This window comes from Anolis carolinensis, chromosome 2, assembly GCF_035594765.1.
Source record: "Anolis carolinensis isolate JA03-04 chromosome 2, rAnoCar3.1.pri, whole genome shotgun sequence".
In the NCBI taxonomy this organism is placed as follows: Eukaryota; Metazoa; Chordata; class Lepidosauria; order Squamata; family Dactyloidae; genus Anolis; species Anolis carolinensis.
Window position 1 is genome coordinate 258243549 of NC_085842.1, and position 21050 is coordinate 258264598.

General features: G+C 39.5%; 1 protein-coding gene across 1 annotated transcript; it reads right to left on the reverse strand.

Annotated features, from left to right (window-relative positions):
- Positions 1-11794: 11794 nt before the first annotated feature.
- lyrm7 (LYR motif containing 7) lies at positions 11795-20588 on the reverse strand. The gene is made up of 5 exons (XM_003216410.4): positions 20316-20588; positions 18255-18327; positions 16008-16078; positions 15064-15145; positions 11795-12322 (listed from the first exon to the last, which is right to left on the reverse strand). The coding sequence occupies exons 1-5, from the start codon at positions 20328-20330 to the stop codon at positions 12252-12254; spliced, it is 312 nt and encodes a 103-aa protein (XP_003216458.1). The 5' UTR covers positions 20331-20588; the 3' UTR covers positions 11795-12251.
- Positions 20589-21050: the final 462 nt, after the last annotated feature.

Genomic DNA, 21050 nt, shown 5'->3' on the forward strand with positions numbered 1-21050 from the left:
CTGGCAATGATAGTATGGAAGGCAATTGGGGACCTTCAGGATTAGACCCGTGGACAAGCTGGAGGGATGGGACGGGATCCACAGCTGGGGATGCTGCGGGGCGTAGTCAAAGGTGTTCCAGTTCTGATGAGGAAAGTGATGAGGAAACGCCCGGGCTAAGGAGAACAGCTGATAGCGATGAGGACTTGTAACTGGCATAAAATGGGGTTTGGGAGCAATAGCAAATTGCGTTGGGCAAGGTAATCTGGACGAACGCTTGGGATCTGTGTGGGAAGTTTTCCTGAAGACGGGTGTGATTCGTTTGCTGACTACGTAAGTTATCCTGGACATTGGGCTCAGACGGCGGGAGGAATTGTGTGGGGTTTTGTTGTGCAACCTCTGCTTAATCTTAATAGCTTTGACCTTCCGTCGTCTTCTTGACGGACGCCATCTGCTTACTCTGGACTGACTGACTACGGCCTCGGATTCTCCTACCTGTGTCTATCGTTGGAACTGGTGAACTACAAACGTCTGCATCGGCCTTACGACCTTCGGAACGGATTGGGACTTCGCTGACTGCTTCTGCCCTCGTCTGCTGTGTTTGTATCGGGAATTTGCCTGCTGTGTGTAGGAGTAACTTCTAAGTTACCCAAACATAGCTCTTGGCAGCAGAGAAGCATCTGCTGCCAATTAGTTGCATTCCTTTGAACTTTTTGTTCACCAGCTTCTGTTTGTTTATTCCCAGGCTGAAGCAAGCTGTTTTGATTTAACCCGGATTAAACTCCGGTTTAATCCGGTTTATCTTTTGAACGTTTTTCTTGTCTCTTTTTACTTTTAAGGCCAGTGTTTGCCTAGCCCTTGTCTTTTACGGGCATTTTTGGTTCTGTAACTCCAATAAACTTTGTTATCTTTTATCTTGTGGCGTTCTGTCTTTGACAGTTGCTGTGTGCCTTCAAATCATTTTTGAGTTATTATGACCCTAAGGCAACCCTAACGCTGGGTTTTCTTAGCAAAATTTCCTTTTTCTGAGGCCAAGAGAGTTGACATGCTCAAGGTCACCCAGTGAGAGGGGGTTGAACTCTGGTCTCCAGATCTTTGTCCACAGCTAAAACTACCATATTATACTGGCTCCATATACATCACTGTCAGAGTTTGGTAATAACTGGCATATATAAAATGGTAAATTACTGAAGCATTCAGGCCTAGCTCTATGGCAACTTGCTGTATCACCATAACTGGTCAAGTGGCTGATGCAATCGGGGAGGGTATAAAAGCAAGTGACTTCCATGTGTTCAATGAAGGATTGATGAAGGATAGATAGATAGTGATGGACAGTGGAGGAGTGATGGTGCTGAGTAGAGATGGAGAGAGAAAGTATATATTACATAGCTGTACATATCTTATGGAACTATTGAAGATAAAGCCTTCCTGAACTAAAGGTCCAATCAGTCTTCAAAGGTCTGCCAAAACAATATATTGACCTGCCCACAGAAAGATAGCAGGCAGTGCATCAGTCAGCCTTCTAGGAAAGAAATTCCAGACCCTGAAACTTATCACTGAAAATATCTTCTCTCCTGTTCCCATATAGCAATGAGATATATCAATGAGGGTGTGAGACAGAGCTATGGGACTTCCCAGATGATCTCAATGCACAGGCAGGCTCATATGTGGAGATGCAGTCGGTCAGTCAGGCATTTTGCTGCTTTAGTTGGACATCTATAAGGTTGGACTGGAAAGCCCTTGTGGTCTCTTTCAAATCTGTGATTCTATGATTCTATCCCTTAGGCCCACACTGTTTTGAGTGAAAACCCAAATTTATTTTGACTGTTGAAAATTTCCCAAAATAGTTTTTTCCCCAGCTCACAGGAGGGCTTCAGAAGGGTACCTGCAAAGGGAGTGTGTAATTCTATCTTTCTTAGTCCTCTGGTCTTCAGAAATATGACTTTATCAGTTGTGGTCCATTGTAAGGACCAGAAACAAATTATCTCAGTGATGTCCTGAGAAACAAAAGGTGGATGCATTGTCCTGGTCCAGGAAGCAATTATAACCTCCTCCATTTCCTCTGCTTGTTTTTCTGCCTCAGCCAGTCCTGCGTCAGTTTTGTCCAAGCCATACATCAACTAGTTAGGCTGGCTCCCAGCTTTGCCTCAGATGGGCCCTGGGAAAAAATGCAAAAATGTCAGTTGCCAGGGAAAAAAATGACTCAAGGATAGATGACATACTGTGCATACTGAAAACATGGTGGAAAATTTTCTAACAAAAAAAGGGTCAGGGTGAAATTTTTGTATCAATGCATTGGAAAAAAAATGAGACTGTGACCAGCTTGTTGGATTTTGCATTAGGAAAAATAATATCATTTTCTTATTGTAAGATGAACAGCATAATAATGGTTTATTGCCATGCTGTCTGAATGCCCGATCACTGTCTCCCAAAGCAATTGCTATACTTCCAACTCAAGAACAGGAAACGTAATGTTGGTGGACAGGAAAAGAGATTTAAAGATGGGCTTAAAGCCAACCTTAAAAACGGTTGCATAGACCCCAAGAACTGGGAAGTCCTGGCCCTTGAGCATTCTAACTGGAGGTCAGCTGTGACCAGCAGTGCTGCAGAATTCGAAGAGGCATGAATAGAGGGCTTAAGGGAGAAACGTGGCAAGAGGAAGGCATGTCAAGCCAACCCTGACTGGGATCACCTTCCACCTGGAAACCGATGTCCTCACTGCAAAAGAGCATGCGGGTCAAGAATAAGTCTCCACAGTCACCTACACATCCACCACCAAGACAATACTAGGGATATTAGGGAAGCCCCCTCACTCATGTCTTTTAGGAAGCAGCTGAAGACCTGGATGTGGGACCAAGCTTTTGGCCCATCCTAAGATACAGTTGATATAATCTGATGTATTCGTTGGATTAATGTGAAGTTGAATACAGACTGGCTCTGACTTTTAGCCCAATGCTACTGGCCCTGTTGTAATGGTCACACAGTGTTTTACTGTTTTAATGGGGTATGATATTGGTTTTTAAGTGTGTTTTTACAATTGTTTGTTTTTACTATTTTTCCTATTTGTATTGTGGGCTTCCATATGTTACTGAACTGCAACAATTCCCATTTGCCTAACTTGCTTTGAGTTTTATGCAATAAAAAGGTGGAGTATTAAGTAAGTAGCTAGCTAGCTAGCTAGATAAGTAAGTAATTAAGTAAATAACCAAACATCATTGCTAGAAGTATGGAAGGATTAGAATTGCCATTTTCCAGGATAGGAAAGTCTGTGGGCCAATTTTCTGCTACTGCATTCCTCTGGGTGCTGTCAAAAAAATGGGGGGACCCTTCCACACAGCCATATAACCCAGAATATCAAGGCAGAAAATCCCACAATATCTGCTTTGAACTGCATTATCTGAGTCCACACTGCCATATACTCCAGTTCAAAGCAGAAAATGTGGGATTTTATTCAGCTGTGTGGAAGGGGCCCAAGAAGTGTCCAGAAGTTCACTTGTAATTTCAGAAGTGGAAAAAAAACATCAGTTTTATTTTGATGGAGGTTCTATAATCTACTTTTGGAAGATCACTTGAAAAGGGAATGTTGGGTGATAGATTCCACAAAACCTTTAAAGTCACATGCACTCCCGGAGTTTGACTTTGCCCACCCTCATCTTAAAAGATCTGAGGAGCCCCAATCCATGCTCTGTTTGAAAATACTGTAATGTTGAGATTGTATTAGTTGCAATGGTGCTAACGATATATCTAGCCTCTTACAATGAGGCTACACTCCTTTATTGTGACATGCTACTTCAGATTGCTGAAGGGGACTAAAATAAGTCTCATGTGTATATGTACACATAGGTGTGAGCCTACCATACACACTGCCCAGTTAACTGGGTGTGAACTAGAGATACCAGGAACACTGAACACACCCTGGTTGCTGGCATGTGATTAGGAGTCCTGTTAGTAACCAAAGTGGAGAATCATTAATATTGTGAAAAGAAACTTAGCCATAATCCCTATATCAAATCCTTGAGAAATACTGTCAACTTTACTTATCCAATTCTATGGGTCTTGCTACAATTGTATTTGATATTTATCTTTTTTTTTTTTTGTTTCAACGGCCATAGCTCAGAATGTGATCAGCCTTTGCAACAAGCTTTTGATGGTCAGATCACAAGCTGTTTAAAAAGAAGTTTTTATCATCAATGAGATAGGTAGACATACATTTATCACTTGGTTGGAGATAACCAAGCATTCAGTCTTAGTATCTGCTGTCAAATATTGCTAAATGGCTTAAGAAAAAGCCTCTTCCTAAATTGGGTGTTTTGAGCACATGATCTTTCGAAGAATGGGAAATTGATTATTCATCTTTATTTTGATTTTCCCTCTTAATTCCAAGAAGTAGCCTCCAAGACCCTTCCATTATCCCTTGTAGTAAATCAAGTATTTCATTTTTAAACCTAACAAGTCAATATGAAAAGGGGATTTGAATGTGTTATACATATTAAGTACTGAAGTTCTGCTTAGTTCTTTATTCCCACTGTTCTTTCTAGGCAGTGCTGATACTTGTGGAACAAAGGTTCAAGAGTAATAGAAGCCCTCTGAAGCTATTGAACTGCAACTCCCACCGTTCCTCAGAATTGGCTGTGATGACTAAACTGATAGGATTTGTAGGTCAAACAAATAAAAAACCAATTTGAGGGTCATGGCTGCCCACTCTTTTCCAGGGTCACTATCTACCAACTCTTCCTAAGATTTTTTTGATGCTGCCTGTGATATAGATTGCATTAATGCATTCTGTCTTTCCTTCCTGATTCCACTTAGGGAATCCATTGAGGAAAGGGACAAAAGATGCTGCCAAATGCATTTCCAAGGGACAAAGAATGTTCACTGCAGCTGGCATGATTAATGTCAGCCTTCTTGTGGCACACATATATGTCCCAACCCACAATTTGGGAATCGCTCTCGCTCAGGGTATATGAGTCATCTGTCATATTTGGTGAGATTTCTGCAAGCAGCCCTGTTGTATAAGTAAAGGGAAACCCAGTTAAGAAACCTCTCAAGAAACAATCCTTCTATTTAAGGAAGAGTGAGAGAGGGGTTTGTGGCTTCACTTCCATAGAATTATTCACATTTTGCAGGGGGTGGCCTCCAAAAATAAAGACGCAACCTGATGACAATGCTTTGTGTTTTTTGGTTTGGTCTTGTTTTTCTGTTCTCTGAATGTTTATGTCCTCATCCTTATTCATGTTCTCATTTGCTTTTCATTACTGTGAATGCCACAGCTCTGTTTTCTTTGGTCAACTGCCTGTTCTGAAGCAGTGACTCCAGAACCTCACATGTACCTTATCTCTAGGCTGAGAGACATTGATGAAACCACAGCTCTAGTTGGACTAGCATTTTCAAAATCAAGACTGGAATCTTTGGAGTTTCTCACTGAAAAGAAATAGCTAAGGGATTAACAACTAGAACTAATTGCTTGGATAATTCTTTGAAGTATCTTTTTTAGGGGGCTTTCCAACTCTAGAAGAAATATACTTTCCCCTTTTCCAAGTACAGTAGAGTCTCACTTATCCAAGCCTCGCTTATCCAAGCCTCTGGATAATCCAAGCCATTTTTGTAGTCAATGTTTTCAATATATCATGATATTTTGGTGCTAAATTGGTAAATACAGTAATTACAATATAACATTACTGCGTATTGAACTACTTTTTCTGTCAAATTTGTTGTATAACATGAAGTTTTGGTGCTTAATTTGTAAAATCATAACCTAATTTGATGTTTAATAGGCTTTTCCTTAATCCCTCCTTATTATCCAAGATATTTGCTTATCCAAGCTTCTGCCGGCCTGTTTAGCTTGGATAAGTGAGACTACTGTATGTGTGTTTGTGTGTGTATATTTACTGAGGTCATACTGTAATTTAGTTGCTGTTTTAAATCAATAACTTACTGAGCTGAGAAGGTGGCATAGTGTGCAGGCAACATCTGAAACTATGCAAGGAGAAGTTACAGCCTGGAGATTTTTCTGTTTGAGTCAGACAGTTTCTGGCATGTGGAAAAGGATGTTGCTCCTTCTCCTTTTTCATGAATTCACTGAATCTCATGCACCAGATTAGAGCTACAAGAACTGACTTCAGGTTATAGATTGGTCAATGAGAAGCAAAACAAGCAGTATAAAACACAGAAAATATCCTTAACTAAAATGATCAAAACCAACAGGGTTTTGTTTTTGTTTTTAGGATGCTGTTCTATTAGAAAACATTTAGCATCCCAGCCAGTATCTGCTATAGGAAATCAAAGCTTCTTCCCCCAAGGGTTCGGTAGGCAAAGATTAGCTCTTTCCAGGCATTTTTCTGAATATGCATAATGCTGGAACTGAGGACTGGGTTGTGAATATTCAAGGTAAGAATCTCCTTCCCACATCCATGATACCCCAGATGCAAACTAGATGTTTATGGGGGACACAAAAATGTGTGTTTTTACAAAAGATGACTCTTTAGATATTGGTGCTGTTCTGAGTTCAAATTGTTGTTTTATATACTAGTGGTTTTATTTTGCATTGTACTGTGTGTTTATTTTATGTGTTGTTTTAGGCACTTTGTGCCATATGTAAGCCGCTCCGAGACCTTTTGGGAAGATGGAGGCGGGGTCCAAAAATAAAGTTGTTGTTGTTATTATTATCAAACCTCTGCTTCTTAAATTGTGGATCCTGACCCCAAATGGGGTCACCTTAGCTCAATGTTAGTCATGAAAAATTTGGGAATGAAAGATTTCTGAATGCCACCCATTTACACAAATCTGTTAACAAGACAGTGCAATGTTTTAGTGTACTCTGCAGAAGATGCTTAAACTGTATCCCTCAAAAAGGAAATGTTTGATTTTTATACCTGTTTTATATACCTATATATTTGGGATCATGTAAAAGTTTCTTGGGCAGAAAAAGGTCACAAGTGGAAAAAGTTTAAGACACTCTGGTATAAACCATTTTTGGTTGAAGGTGGTTTCAAGACTTCCATGGGTAGAAACCTTGATAAAATCGGATTCCTGCTCACAGCATCTTTGCATTCATGCTCATCCAAACAGGTCACAGAACTTCTTCAGACAAAAATCCAACCTACCTGTAGGTGTCTGTGAGATTGCTTAAGGAAAAGGACTTATGTACCTCCCATGTTCTCATCTCCAGATTTAGTCCTGTATGTCTTCAGGCAAATGTTTAGAGAAAGGACTTCATGCACTAATACAAGCCTGCCTTTCAGGGCCATTTACATTCTCCAGAGGAAGTGTTTGCTTTCACAGTACACCAATGTGTTCACTATCATATGGTAGATATCTTTAATGTAAGTGTCACTGAGTTCAGTGGACCTTGCTTTCAGGTAAGTGACACAAAGGCAACAATTCAGTGCCCTTCTCCTACAGATATTGCACAAAGAGATGAATTCAACACCTTCTTGTCCAGTGGTTTAGCTCGGCTACACAATAGCTACTAGATGGTGGCCAAGTGCAGCTCTTTGCCCCGGTTGATTTGGTATGTGGGAGATGTGTGCGTGTATGCGGAGGGTTGTATACATGGGAGAGCACTGATGACTACCTGACAGCTGTTGCCCTCCTGGACCTCCAGCAAATCCATTGGTGATGTGCTATGCTCCACTAGTGTTAAGAAGGGCATTGACCATTATGTTTAAATGGCTCTGTTAGAGCTTGCCTTGTGAGTAGTGCCCTCTGCTTACTTTAACATAGGATTTATTTTTTCACCAATCACTTTGCAAATGTAGAAGTGTAAATACTCTTGATTTCCACATGGCAGTTCTAAATGAGTGGTAGGAAGTATGTGGGAAGATGCAATGAGCCATATGGTCTGGCCAGGTTCTTTTGAAAATTCTACGGTGCCATAGGAAGCACATTAACACAGTGGTAAAGGAGATGTGTTGCATGTACACAGCATTGAGTTTAATCTCTGGCATTTCCAAGTAGGGCTCCCTAAGACCCAGGAAAGCAACTGCCAATCAGGTAGACGAAAGTGAGATACATGGACTCCTGGTCTATCTTGGTATAAGACAACTTCTTATATTCCATGGCAACTACTATCACATATGCATAGTTAGACTAGATCTGTTCTGTTTGACCCCTACATCTGTTGGGAAGCAGATGTTTTTCCGAGATTCATTACTTTGGGAAAAAGAAAGACTGAGTTAAGAAAGCAAATTACATATAATTAGATGGTGAATCAACTAAATTTAAAACTAGAATTGTCTCATAATCTAAACTTCTGCGTTTATTGCTGTATTTTAATGCACGTACAGACTTCATTGCCATAGGATGTTAAGGGCTACATTAACTTTTGCATCCTTCAGCCTACTGATGCTTTGGAGAACAACCCCCATCATACCCAATTAACATGATGGGTAATACATGTATAATGGGTCCTGGCTCTGATTTTCCCAAACATTTCACTGCAACAAATAAACCCCAAGTACAACCCACTACTTAATATATGGCTCCTATGATTTTAATGGAAGGATGTGCCACAGACATTTCTTGTGTATTGTGAGCACAGTTGATAAGGTTAAACAAATACTTCATCACATCTATGACTATGCATTTCCCATTCATCATTAACAGACTGAACTGTTTTTATGCTAAGCTCTTGAAAATCTTTTGGAAAGAGTTGTCTCAGGCAGGGAAAGGGAAGAGCTCTGCTCTTCCTGCAAAGGTTGGTTGGCCTTATTTTTAGTTTTCCAGTGTCAATATTTTCCCCTTTTTACAGAGGAAGTATAAGGAACTGCCAGTACCAGAAATTAAATTGCCTTATTTACAGATCTAATATGATACAGTAACACTTTTTAAAGTTGACACCAATCCAAAATTTTTGAGGCAGGAAAAACCCCAGGGAATGAAAATGCGTCCATAGAAATCATGCTTAACAAGAGGGACATGTAACTTTTGTAACCTAATAGTGGCAGCCATTTGAAAGCAGTTTAGACATGCAAAGAGGAGAGGCTGGCAGTTACCAAAGCAATGCAAGCAGCAAATATTGTCTAAGAGCAAGAGGTGTTAATGTTTTCAATGCCTCACTCTGTGTAATACTAGAAATACTGTATAATTTAAGGAAAATTTCATGGGAGTGGTAGAGATTTTTTATGTAAAAGGCAAGGAATTTATTTTGCCCCTTTGTAATTATATCCCTAGGTGGGTCCCACAAAAAACACTGCTATCGATTCTACACCTCTTTTAAAAGGCGCTGCAGTGGTTTCAAAACTTTAGTCCTCTAGGTGTTTTGGTCTTCATCTCCCAGAATTCAACGGATGGCCAATTTGGTTGGAGTTTCTGGGAGCAAAGGTTCAAAACACCCGGAAGACCAACATTTAGGAACTACTGATCTAAGGACCCTTCTACACTGCCATATAATCCAGTTCAAAGGAGATAATCTGGATTTTATATAGCAGTGTAGAAGGGGCCTAAGTCAAGACAAAATGAAGGCTCAGAGAAGCCTATACACACTTACCAGTCTCATTGATTTCCATGGAATATTCTTCTTAATCACCAGCTAGAACTTGCTAACATGCAATTTATTGTTTTAAAGAATATGAATTTCATTTGGTCTTTTAATTGCAGACATTAAGTGCTAGACATAGACATATGTTTGGCAGTTTTTCTTTAGTCTTTTGTAACCAACTGGATCTAAATGAACATGCTAGACTTTTAATTATTACATTTACTAAGTGGTGTTTGACAGTGTTTTAATGAGATTTTTTAATTAATTGATAATTTTATATCTATCATTTACTGTGTTTTATTAGATTAGATATTTTAACAAAATGCAATCTGTCTCTTATCTCAATTGTTGGAGAAAAGTGGGATAAAACAGAATAAGAGAAAAGTAAGCTGTTTGATTGGAATCATACAACATTCTCTTATACTTTATTGTTAGCATATCTTTCCTCTTCAGAAAGGAAGAAGGAAGAATAAATAGAACAGAGTAAAAATATACATTTACTTGGGAATGAACTTCAATGAACACAGATGGACTGACTTCTAACAAAACAAAATGTGCATATATTCAGCTTTTGAATTAAAAGCATCTTTCTTCTGAACATAAAAAATCTCATTTCCAGGCTTGCTTTTTTGATATGGGCATGGAAGAGCACCATCTGCTGATGGCATGGCAAAGATTTTATATAAACCTTGCTCAGCCATCTCTGTGAGCAGATACCAATGACATAAATCAAAAGAACATAACACAGGAGTGAGAATAGCTTTGGGTTGTAAAATTGTATTCATTTACCTGGGAGTAAGCCTAACCCAATTAGCATCTTCACGTGTATATACTGCATTTTTAGCAAGTATAAATGAGCACCCTTCAATTCAAACCTAAATGTTAAAAGATGGTAGGAATGTAAGATTTTCAGCAGGGCTGGCAGAAAAATAGATGGGGATCTGTGGGGGGAATGATGATTTGCAGACTTTTGAATATTTCCATTTCAGTAGCAAAAATTAGGTCTATCCTTGTAAGAATCTGCTGAATATTGACTGGTTGCTTTTGACCAGGGCTACACTATGCCAAATAATGCAGCTTGAACTGCATAATATGGGTCTACTGCATTATTTGCAAGTGTAGATCCAGCCCTGGTCTCTGTGCAGCTCTGGGACTATCTACATCAACCACATACAGCATTGCTGATCTGGAGTGGGTTACTCTGGATTAGAGCTACCAGATAACTGCCAAGCCGATAGTGAGGCATTGAGCTACCCCCGTGGCTGGGTGAAGTCCGTACAGGCTAGCCAGCACCAAAATTGGTTTGACTCCACTAGGCCATCCTCCCCCTCAATAGAGTGATCAGAGGAAGGAGGGAGGAAACGAATAATAATTTCCTCTTGACCCTTTGCTCTGGCCAGACTCAATGGATGTGATGAATGACCACCAGCAGTTTTGTGCCTGGTGGTCACCGCTGTGGCCTAACTGTTCACATCACCATAGAGTGCGGGAAAGTTCTGGGGCATTCCATGACTTTTAAAAACATGGAACAAGGCCATGTTAAGTGGCCTTAGCAGGGATAAGGGCGAGTGGACCCCATACATCATATGGACACCATGGAACCCATTCACCCCACTGTGACCCATTTGGCACATGTAAATGGCCCCTCTTGTTGAACTGCTTCAAGTGCTTGATATTAGGATCAGGCATAGGGGGCAGGTGACTGACCGCTATGCCTGACCCTAGGATCAAGCACTGGACATGTTTTGCATTTAAATCTTCTGGCTGACTGACCTCAGGAGTCTAGTAAAAAAACACAGTAGGTCCCTCCACCTTAAGGCCTTCTTAGCCCTCTTTTAAGTACATAGGTCATAGTTCTCCAATCCTGGCATTAAGAGATAACACTACCGAAAGGTATTCAACAAAACTGAGACACTAACTAAATATACTATTTCAATATATACTTGGATTAGAAGTAAACATGCAAGGCTAGTCTTTGAGAGAGTTGCACCCACATCTTAACATTTTCTAAAAAAAAAATCTGTAGCTTATTTTCTAACCTTCCATTTTTACAAACAGACTAGGAAAACCCTTAAAATTCTTGTTTTAAGCTGATTTTATGGTAAACTGCATGAGATGTTCAGAAGAAGGGTGTGATGTAAATAAATATTTTAAATAAATGAACAAATAAAGATGATGACCTGAAATTGCCATGAAGTTAATTGCTCAAATGATATATATTGGTCCAAATTAGGCTGCATACTTAATTGCCTGGAAAGAAGCCCCATTGAATCCACAGAGAGTTACTTCTAAGTGGTAACTAGTATATGCTTCATCTTACAATATTTACAACATATATTTATAACACTTGTCAATACTTCTTTATTCAAGCATAAAGGCATCAAATAGTCTTTTAAACATATGATGTGACCTTGAATTCCCTCTATTATAGATTAACAGTTATATATAAAAATTATGACAGGAAAGAGAATTTTCATGTCACCATTTTATAATTTTTAAAAAGCAAAAAAGCAAAAATTTTATTCAAAGTATTCTATTCTGAACTAAGGAGAAAGGTTTGACAATAACATTCAATATACAGTACTTTCTTCTGAACTAGTAAACAATAGAATTGAGATAATTTCCTGTATGTATCAGCAAAAAACCAATACTTTCTGTTAATTATGTAAACACAAATATAAGAAATATTTGTTGTTAAGAACTTACAGGAAAGATATTACAGAAATTAATAACTAATGTGAAGGGGGGGGGTCACAAAGCAGGATTAACAACATGAAAGTTTATTCCTTCCAACTCAGGTCTTTTGCTTTGGCATTTCAGAGAAAGGGACGTTTTCTAGAAGCAAGTCTTTTCTTGCTCTCAGCACTAGAAAAGAAAATACAAGCTGTTAGACCATTACAAAGACAGATCAATCACTTCTTCATCAGCCTGAGTCATAAAGGAGCTTGAAGAACTAAGAGAAACATTCTTTTTCCTGATGTCAATTAGTACTGTACTATCTTATAATGTTTATGTCCTGACAGCTAGAAAGAACAATCCATTTCTTACAGTAATAATGGATACTTCCAAATAAGGTATTTAATGCCCAATCACCTGATAATGTATTGTTTACAGAATCATATGATTCTGAAATACATTCCACTTTTAACCCTCCTGTGTTAATCTGTTCTCTTTTTTACCCACGAAAAATCCGTTAAGATGGGAAAACATTTTTTCATTTATAGTACAAGCTGAGTATGCCTTATCCAAAATGCTTGGGACCAGAAGTATGTTAGATTTCAGATGTTTTCAGATTATGGAATACCTGTATTTCCAGATACATACATAATGATATATCTTGGAACTCAGACCCAAGACCTCATGTCTGTTTCATATATATCTTATACACATAGATTGAAGCTAATTTTATATGCTATATTTTTAATAATTTTGTGCATGGACCAAAGTTTGTATACAATGAATCATCAGAAAGCAAAGGTGTCGCTATCTCAGCCACCCATGTGGAAAATTGAGGATTTTGGAGTATTTTGGAATTCCAGATAAGGGATGCTCAGCATGTATCTGGAATGAACCATCTATTGTAATTAGCAAGGAGACAGCCACTGCTATGGAAGTACTCTACCATTTTTACACTTTCAAGATGAAAAAAAAGATTTTAACATGGAAAAATCATATGTATATAGTGTGATTTACTTCCTTGCTTATCTTACAGATTTTCTTTAAAAGGGAAAAAGAAGACCATCCAGCTGGAGTTGAACACTGCAGTTCTTTATCAGTCCTTGACTTTTTCAGAGTTGTGACCATATGGCACTTGAGAGCTGTGTTCCTCAAGGCTGTCAGATTAGTTTAAGTAGTCCTATCTAAAAGCCTAAAGACAAAGGCTGAAATCCTAGCATAAGCCCGCTTTGTAATGGGGGCAGAAGGGCAGTGTGCATAAATCAAAAGACCCAGAAATCTCGGTTAAGCTCTAGATAGCAGGAGAAAGGACCACAGTGTGGTGGTACAACACATACTTTGCATGGAGTTGGCCCCAGTCTCAACTCTTGGTAGTATTGGTTAGAAAAGAGTCACGTAGCAGTTGATATAAAGAACACCTACCCAAGTCCCTCTATGCAAGCAACAATAGCAAAGACGGACAAATACTCTGACTTGGTATAAGATGTCTTCCAACGTTCCTATAGGTGGTTCTATCTGAGTGACACTAACTCAGTCTTCACATGGTAGATATGACTCACATCCCACATTGAATCTTGTCATGGCATTGCCCTCACTCCCACAATTCCTGCTACCACTTTTTGAAAAAAAAATGGGAGATCAGGGGGAGAAGAAGGAAAGAATGGACTTATTTGATGAAAAGTATATTAAAACAAAAGCATAATTATACTGATCTCTTTCCCAAGCTCCATTATAAATTTCAAATCTTACCTCGAAGTGTCAAAAACTACCCAGAGTGCATGCTGGTAGACTGGGTAGATTGAGATCTACTGCTATATTCCAGGTAATTTGTATTTCAGTGGTTTAAATTTTTTGCATCAGGGGTCAATTCAATTAGAAAAAACACCTTACACTTGGTGAACTATGAGGTGCTTTATGAATTTATTTGAAGGTTAGCAACAGGGAATTTTCTCAACTAAAGTGAGATTCCAATGCCCCAACTCTGTAATTGAATGAAACTGACCTGCCGACAACCAGAATATGTCACAATTCACTGAAAAAATGGTATATGGCATTTATTTTCCCAACATTCACTAGCATAAAGTGGTATCTTAGTGATATAGCACGGGGCTATATCACTAAGATACCATGGTATTCAAGACTGAGGGCATGGATGGGCTTCAGGAGAAACAGGATGAAAAAACAGTATTTCATCACTTTTCTGTCTGTTATTTTGAATCTATCATGTCACTGAAAATCTGAAATAAACATTTAGTCTCTTCAAGAGTTCATTGTGGTCCTCTCCATTTCAGACTAACCTATGTGAAGGAAATCAAATTGAAATGCAATAAAATAAATTACACACAAAATTTCTGCGCACAAAGCTTACTATAGTCGGGTTGCTGTGAGTTTTCCAGGCTGTATGGCCACATTCCAGAAGCATTCTCTTCTGACATTTTGCCCACATCTATGGTAGGCATCCTCAAAACTTGTGAAGTCTGTTGTGATCTGAGAATGCTTCTGAAACATGGCCATACATTCCAGAAAACTCACAGCAACCCAGTGATTCCGGCCATTTTTGTGTGTGTCAGGAGCGATTTGAGAAACTGCCAGTCGCTTCTGGTGTGAGAGAATTGGTCATCTGCAAGGACGTTGCCCAGAGGATGCCCAGATGTTTTTTATGTTTTTACCATCTTTGTGGGAGGCTTCTCATGTTCCTGCATTGAGCTACAGCTGATAGAGAGAGCTCATCTGGATTCAAACCGGCAACCTTCAGGTCAGCAACCCAACCTTCAAGTCATCAGTCCTGCCAGCACAAGGGTTTAACCAACTGCGCCACCAGGGGCTCCATATTCTGGCCATGAAAGCCGTCAACAACACATCTTACTATAGTCAGTGCTACATGTCTGCTTTAACATCTTATATTTCCAGAGTAGAAATTTTCTGCTTACACAATTTGTGGTCACCTATATGAACGCCTTGAAGAACAGATGTTCTGAGTATAACTTCTACATCTGAACCAATTTTCAAAAGCTGTGAAGAGAAACAAATAGATCTGATTGAATGGTAAATAAGTAGCCTTAAAACATACTGCATAATTATCACGCAAAGGAAGAACTGGTTTTCTTAGAGAACTGCAGTACCTTCTGCCTTTTAATCACTCAAAGCAAGTTATTTCCAGGACTGAAAAGAGTACAAGCTATACTGTGCACATCAAAAGACAGAATATTGATTTTTTAGAACTGTGAAGTGATATTCTGACTGCTCCTTGGGGGGAAGGGAGGTGAGCGTAAACCACAATATTAATCCCAGATAAAACAAAATGGGCCTGTTTCTGTTCCATCTTTTTTAATGTAATAGAATTCCTCAAATACCAACCTATTTTGTGGTTGCTCATTTTCTATCATTCTCTTCAATAGTCACAACAACCTTTAGGTACACATTTTTCTTTCCTTGGTATCCAGTTTATTACAATTCTGATTAATATATGCAATATGTTTTCAGAGCTCAAGTGGTTGGAATTTTGTAAAGAAGACTGACTGCAAAATAAAAATGGGACTAACAACTGTATTCACCCTCCAAAACTTTGGCATCCTTACACCAGCGAGAAATCACCTTTTATTTGGGTTCTGACTTTTAAATGCTGTATATGGTTTCTGACACACATGCTACATATCTATAATATGGTTTAAGTTGTGGTCTCTGCCATGACTTCTTCCTTGCGGCATGAATTGCAGTTTTATAAAGGGATTCACAATTTTGTTGCTAGATAACCCAGGCTTCCTTTCAATTCCCAAATATTTGTGGGGAGAAAGTAGGAGTTGGATCGTTAAACCAGTTTATGCTTGCAGTTCAGACCAGACCTTAGTGGCAGAAGAGAGTCTCACGAACATACCTCAGCTATCCTTTCAGGAGAAGTCACATTTTTACTATTTTTGAATTCTTCGTTAATCTTATGTCTTCCAGCTGAATAAATAGGGAAAAAGAGAGGAGAAAAATGCATTTATCTTTTAATTTTTGTTACTTAGCATTTAGGCTAGGCAAACAGCATGCAAATCTGTAGCAGATTACTACAGTCAATAATTAAAAATAAATTCCAACAACACAAAACACAATGTTATGTTTCTATTGTCACAACTATATTTGCAACCACTGAGGTTGCTGCTGTTGTCTGCTATAAAGTAGTTTTTGCCTTACCCCCTTCATGGGATTTTCTTGGCAAGATTTGTTTAGAGAGGGTTTGCCTTTGAAGCTGAGAGAATGTGTCTGCCCCAAGGTCACCCAGTGGGATTCCTTTTAAAGCATTTTAGTAGATGAAGGAATTGTGACTTCAGAGTTGGAGACAGCCCAGATGCAGAATAGTTTATGATCATAGTTCTATTATTCAACTTGGAAACATAATGTATAGACTACAATATACATATTTGACTATGAAAATTTCTCTGTAAGTTTCATCTCTGTCTGAAGAACTCTCTATGTCCTGTTTTGCTAACATTGTAATGTTATAATACAGACACAAACTTCCAGCATAGGTTTAACACCTATTAAATAGAATATGACTTTTTTGGAGAAGTATAAAGCCAGGGATTCCATTTACATCTCTTTCGCAATTTTAATATTATGATAAACACTGCAGTGGACGAGTAGAAATTCGAACTCTGGTCTCCAGAGCCACAGTCCAGCATTCAGATCATGCTGAGCTGATGAGCTAGAAAAGTGTTTCCCCCAGCAGTGGATGCTGCCACAATTTGTTTCTAGTAAATCAGAACACTGCTCTTTACAGTATTCAGGTTTACATCCAGCAACAGATTTCACAACATTCTTCTGGGAGTTGAAGTCCAAAACACCTGGAGGGATAGAGTTTGGGAACCACTGGCATTGCTTTACTGTTATTTATAAATTTACAGTATGATTTTCAATTTTGTATTTTACTAATTTTAACAAGAAGCATAATAATAATAAAATAGATATATCTATATTACCCAGTCAAGTTGATGCATTCGTTTATAAATACTATTTATTATTACTTTATACTGTATTACGGTAGAAGTTTATTGTAACTCAGTGTAATAAATAATGCGGTTTGATACTACTTTAACTGCCATGGTTCAATATGCCGGTTAATGTGGTGTCAAGCTGTATTAATTCTATAGTGTATGAACCCTATGTGTCATCTAATATCACCACTTTACATTCTCAAAACATAGAAGCCTGCCTGTTCTGCAGTTTAGCAACCTGACTGCATGATAAGTGAGAAGACAGCAGAGTGCAGTGCTGCAAGTGGAAGAAACCCAACTAGAACTTCCTGGAAACCAGAGACAACAGCACAAAACATCTCAATTCAAATGAATTTTATAGACACCCTGCTTAGCCAGGAAAACCCATTGGGTTACACTGGGGAAGTGATACTCCCCCCCTATTATAAGCTCACCATAGAGTCATACAAATCAAAGGCACAAGAGTACAAATCAGATAAAGAAGAACATTCCAGTAAATCCCATTTTAAAAGATAATAAGAGAGAACAAAAATGTATTAGGCATCAGAAAAAAGCAGTCTTCTCAGTTTTTTCTGTCCTAACAATAGCTAAAATAAAAGGTTGTGATAGTTCTAAAAAGAGCTTTGGGCAACATTTCAAAGGAATACAGTTCCACACCAGTGAAAGTGACACTAATTGCTCCCCTGCCCCCCAAACATAGTTGTATACATCATAACAAAATCATACTGAAAGATTCAGAGTGGCTTCAGATCATGCCATAACTCAACTTAAATGGAAAGGAATGTCTCCCTTCTGCTTAAGTTTACAATACAATTCACATGAGGAATTAGACAGCTAGATATCCATGTTATTATACTGCAAGGAGATGAAGCTACAGCAGAGAACCAGCCACTTGAATGTATATACTATATCTCTCTCACACCCAGTAAAATATAATCATGTAATTTTGCAGAATACCGTGAAGGAAACAGTATGTTAGATTAGGAGTGGATGTGTTGGCTGCATGCTGTGGATACTGGTCCCACAGATCACCGTATCTGTCATATGGAAGATGCTAGTTAGGTCAACCGATTGCGCTCAAAAGCTTGCAGCATACTAAAAGATTGTCATTTCAATAAGAAAACAACAAAGCCTTGGATATTTACCTTCTAGGGCTCTGGAGTCATTTTTGAAAACTTCTTGCCTTGTTCTGTGCAAAGATTTGAAAAGTTTCAAGACCTATCAATGCAAGAGAACATTAGCAGATTTATGTTGTTATCCCACTTGCACTTTTGCAAATTTGGTATCCTAGATATTTTTCTCCCCAAACAGGCAAGAAGTTGAAGAAAGGGAGCATAGAGTAAAAATTTATGTAAGAACACTATTTGTGTGCATGTGTCTTCAAGTCACCTGTCAACTTAAGGCAGTGGTTCTCAACCTGTGGGTCCCCAAGTGCTTTGGCCTAAAACTCCCAGAAATCCCAGTCAATTTATCAGCTGTTAGGATTTCTGGAAGATGAAAGCCAAAACATTTGGGGATCCACAATTTGAGAACCACTGACTTAGGGCAACCTCATAAACTTTACAGTGTTTTCACAGACAAAACTATTCTGAGGTGGTTTGACCAGTTCCTTCCTCTGAAATATTGCCAACAGCACCTGGGATTTATTGGCTATTCGTATTTTTCCAGCGAATGATCAGGAATATAAGATTACAGCATGCTTGGGAATACAGATCCACAGCTAACAGGATGGATCCATCCTTTTGTTGAATGTGTTTCCATTTAAAAGAGGACAGCTAAAAAGAGGAAGAAGTGAACAATATTGTACAGGCAGAAACAAATATGTTGTCAAAGGCTTTCATGGCTGGAATTTGAAAAATGTTTTAAAGCAATGCTTTTGGGTTGGAAAGATTAGCCATTTACAAGAAATGTTGCCCAGGGGATGCCCAACTGTATTACTCAGTCTTTGAGGAGGCTCTTTCCATGTCCCCTCAAAAGACAACCTGGCAAAATGGCACCATTACCTAGAAGAATCCTCTATCATGTGTGATTGTGGAGCAGAAAACAACTCAGCTTCTGTCTGCTTGCCCACAATGCCCTGCCTCATGCTCAGAGGAAGAATTGTTTAAAGCTACAGACAATATGGTTGCTGTTGCCCATTTTTGGTTAAAAATTATTTAGCCGCTTGTAAGGTAGAGGTAAAAGTTTCCCCCTGACATTCAGTCTAGTTGTGTCCGACTCTGGGGTTGGTGCTCATCTCCATTTCTAAGCCAAAGAGCCAGCATTATCCGTAGACACCTCCAAGGTCATGTGGCCGGCATGACTGCATGGAGCGCCCTTCCCTTCCCGCTGGCACAGTATCTATTGATCTACTCACATTTGCATGTTTTTGAACTGCTAGGTTAGGATAAGCTGGAGCTAACAGCGGGAGCTCACTCCACTCTCTGGATTCGACCACCAACCTTTTAGTCAGCAAGTTCAGCAGCTCAGTGGTTTAACCTGCTGTGTCAGCAGGGGCTCCTTGTGTTCCCTCTATTTTTATCAGTTTCACATTTATTTATGCAATGTTTTTGACACGAAATAAATAAATAGCCGGAATCACTGCACTGCTGTGAGTTTTCCAGGCTATATGGCATTCTTTCCTGATGTTTCCCTCCGCAATTATGGCAGGCATCCTTAGAGATTGTGAGGTCTGTTGGAATCTTAGTCAAGTGGGGTTTATATATATGTGGAAGGTCCAGGGTGGGAGAAAGAACTCTTGTCTGCTTGAGACAGGGGTGAATGCTTCAACTGGCCACCTTGATTAGCACTGAATAGCCTTTCAGCTTCAAGGTCTGGCTTACTGCCTGGGGGAATCCTTTGTTGGGAGGTGTTAGCTGGGAGCTAATGTATAACTCCCAGGATTCCATAATATTGAGTCCTGGTAGTTAAAGTGATGTCAAACTGAATTAATTGCACAGTCTAGACGCAAAATCTGGAGGAACTACGGTAGTTCTTTAAACACTAAAGTAGGAGTGGGGAATGTTTGGCTCCTTGGATGTCCTCAGAGTAAAACTCCCATCATCCCCCAAATGTGGGATAGGGATGATGGGAGTTGAAGCCCAACCATATTTGGAGGGCCAAAAGCCTTACCTACCAACCGCAGACGTCTCCTATCTATTTCTACCACCCACGTTTTGTTATGAGCCCCCTCCCTCCCCACCTTACGCCCAGGATGCCCTACTGACCTCCCGTTTTCTCATCGCAACAATCAACCCTGCAAAAGAGTAGAAGCCCACGGTTCTGAAAGAGGCGAAGCCACGCCTACTCCGTCTGTCAGGTTTCGGCAAGGGACTAATAGAAAACGCCGGATGGAATACCGTGACCAATCATCGCCTTCCTTCCTTCTCTTCCCGCCTCTTTAGAATGTAGAGCTCATTAATGATACAATGACAGCAGACGAGTTCGTCAAGGACCAATAGAAAACGCCGCCTGGAGACCAACGACAAATCAGAGCTTTCCTTTCGTCTATTCCCGCCTCCTAATGAATGTAACCTAGACTTTTCAAACCTACAGATTCTCCTCAATTCGAGGGCTCAAGGGCTTGCCCTTGTTGCTGCCCCAGTTATGCAGCATTCAAGGCTGCAGTAATACAACGAAAGGAAGACCAGAGGCAGAGCTTCGTTGGAATGCGAAGAGTTAATGTCATAGGTTTGGATGACACGCCACAGAGGAGGCAATGCTTTAGAGCAGTGTTCTTCCGGTAATGTAGGACTTCATTTCCCAGAATCCTTTCTCATTGGCCAAGGCAGCTAACGTTTCTGGGAGTTGAAGTCCAAGTGTAGAAGCCTGCCTCTTCTGCAGTTTACGAATATGATTGCATGATAAGTGAGAGTCGGAGATGAGGGACAGCAGAGCGGACCAATAAGACGGATCTTTATAAGACACACAGAATGCGTTCTTTGGTCTATGAGCTCTCTCGC

Excerpts from the sequence above, each read along its gene's own strand:
- lyrm7 (XM_003216410.4), bottom strand. Across the intron at positions 15,146-16,007 it reads CTCCTGAAAGGATAGCTGAG|CTTTTGAAAATTGGTTCAGA; the intron begins GTATGTTCGTGA and ends TTCTCTTCACAG. Across the intron at positions 12,323-15,063 it reads TATAGGTGACCACAAATTGT|TGCTGAGAGCAAGAAAAGAC; the intron begins GTAAGCAGAAAA and ends TTTCTTTTCTAG.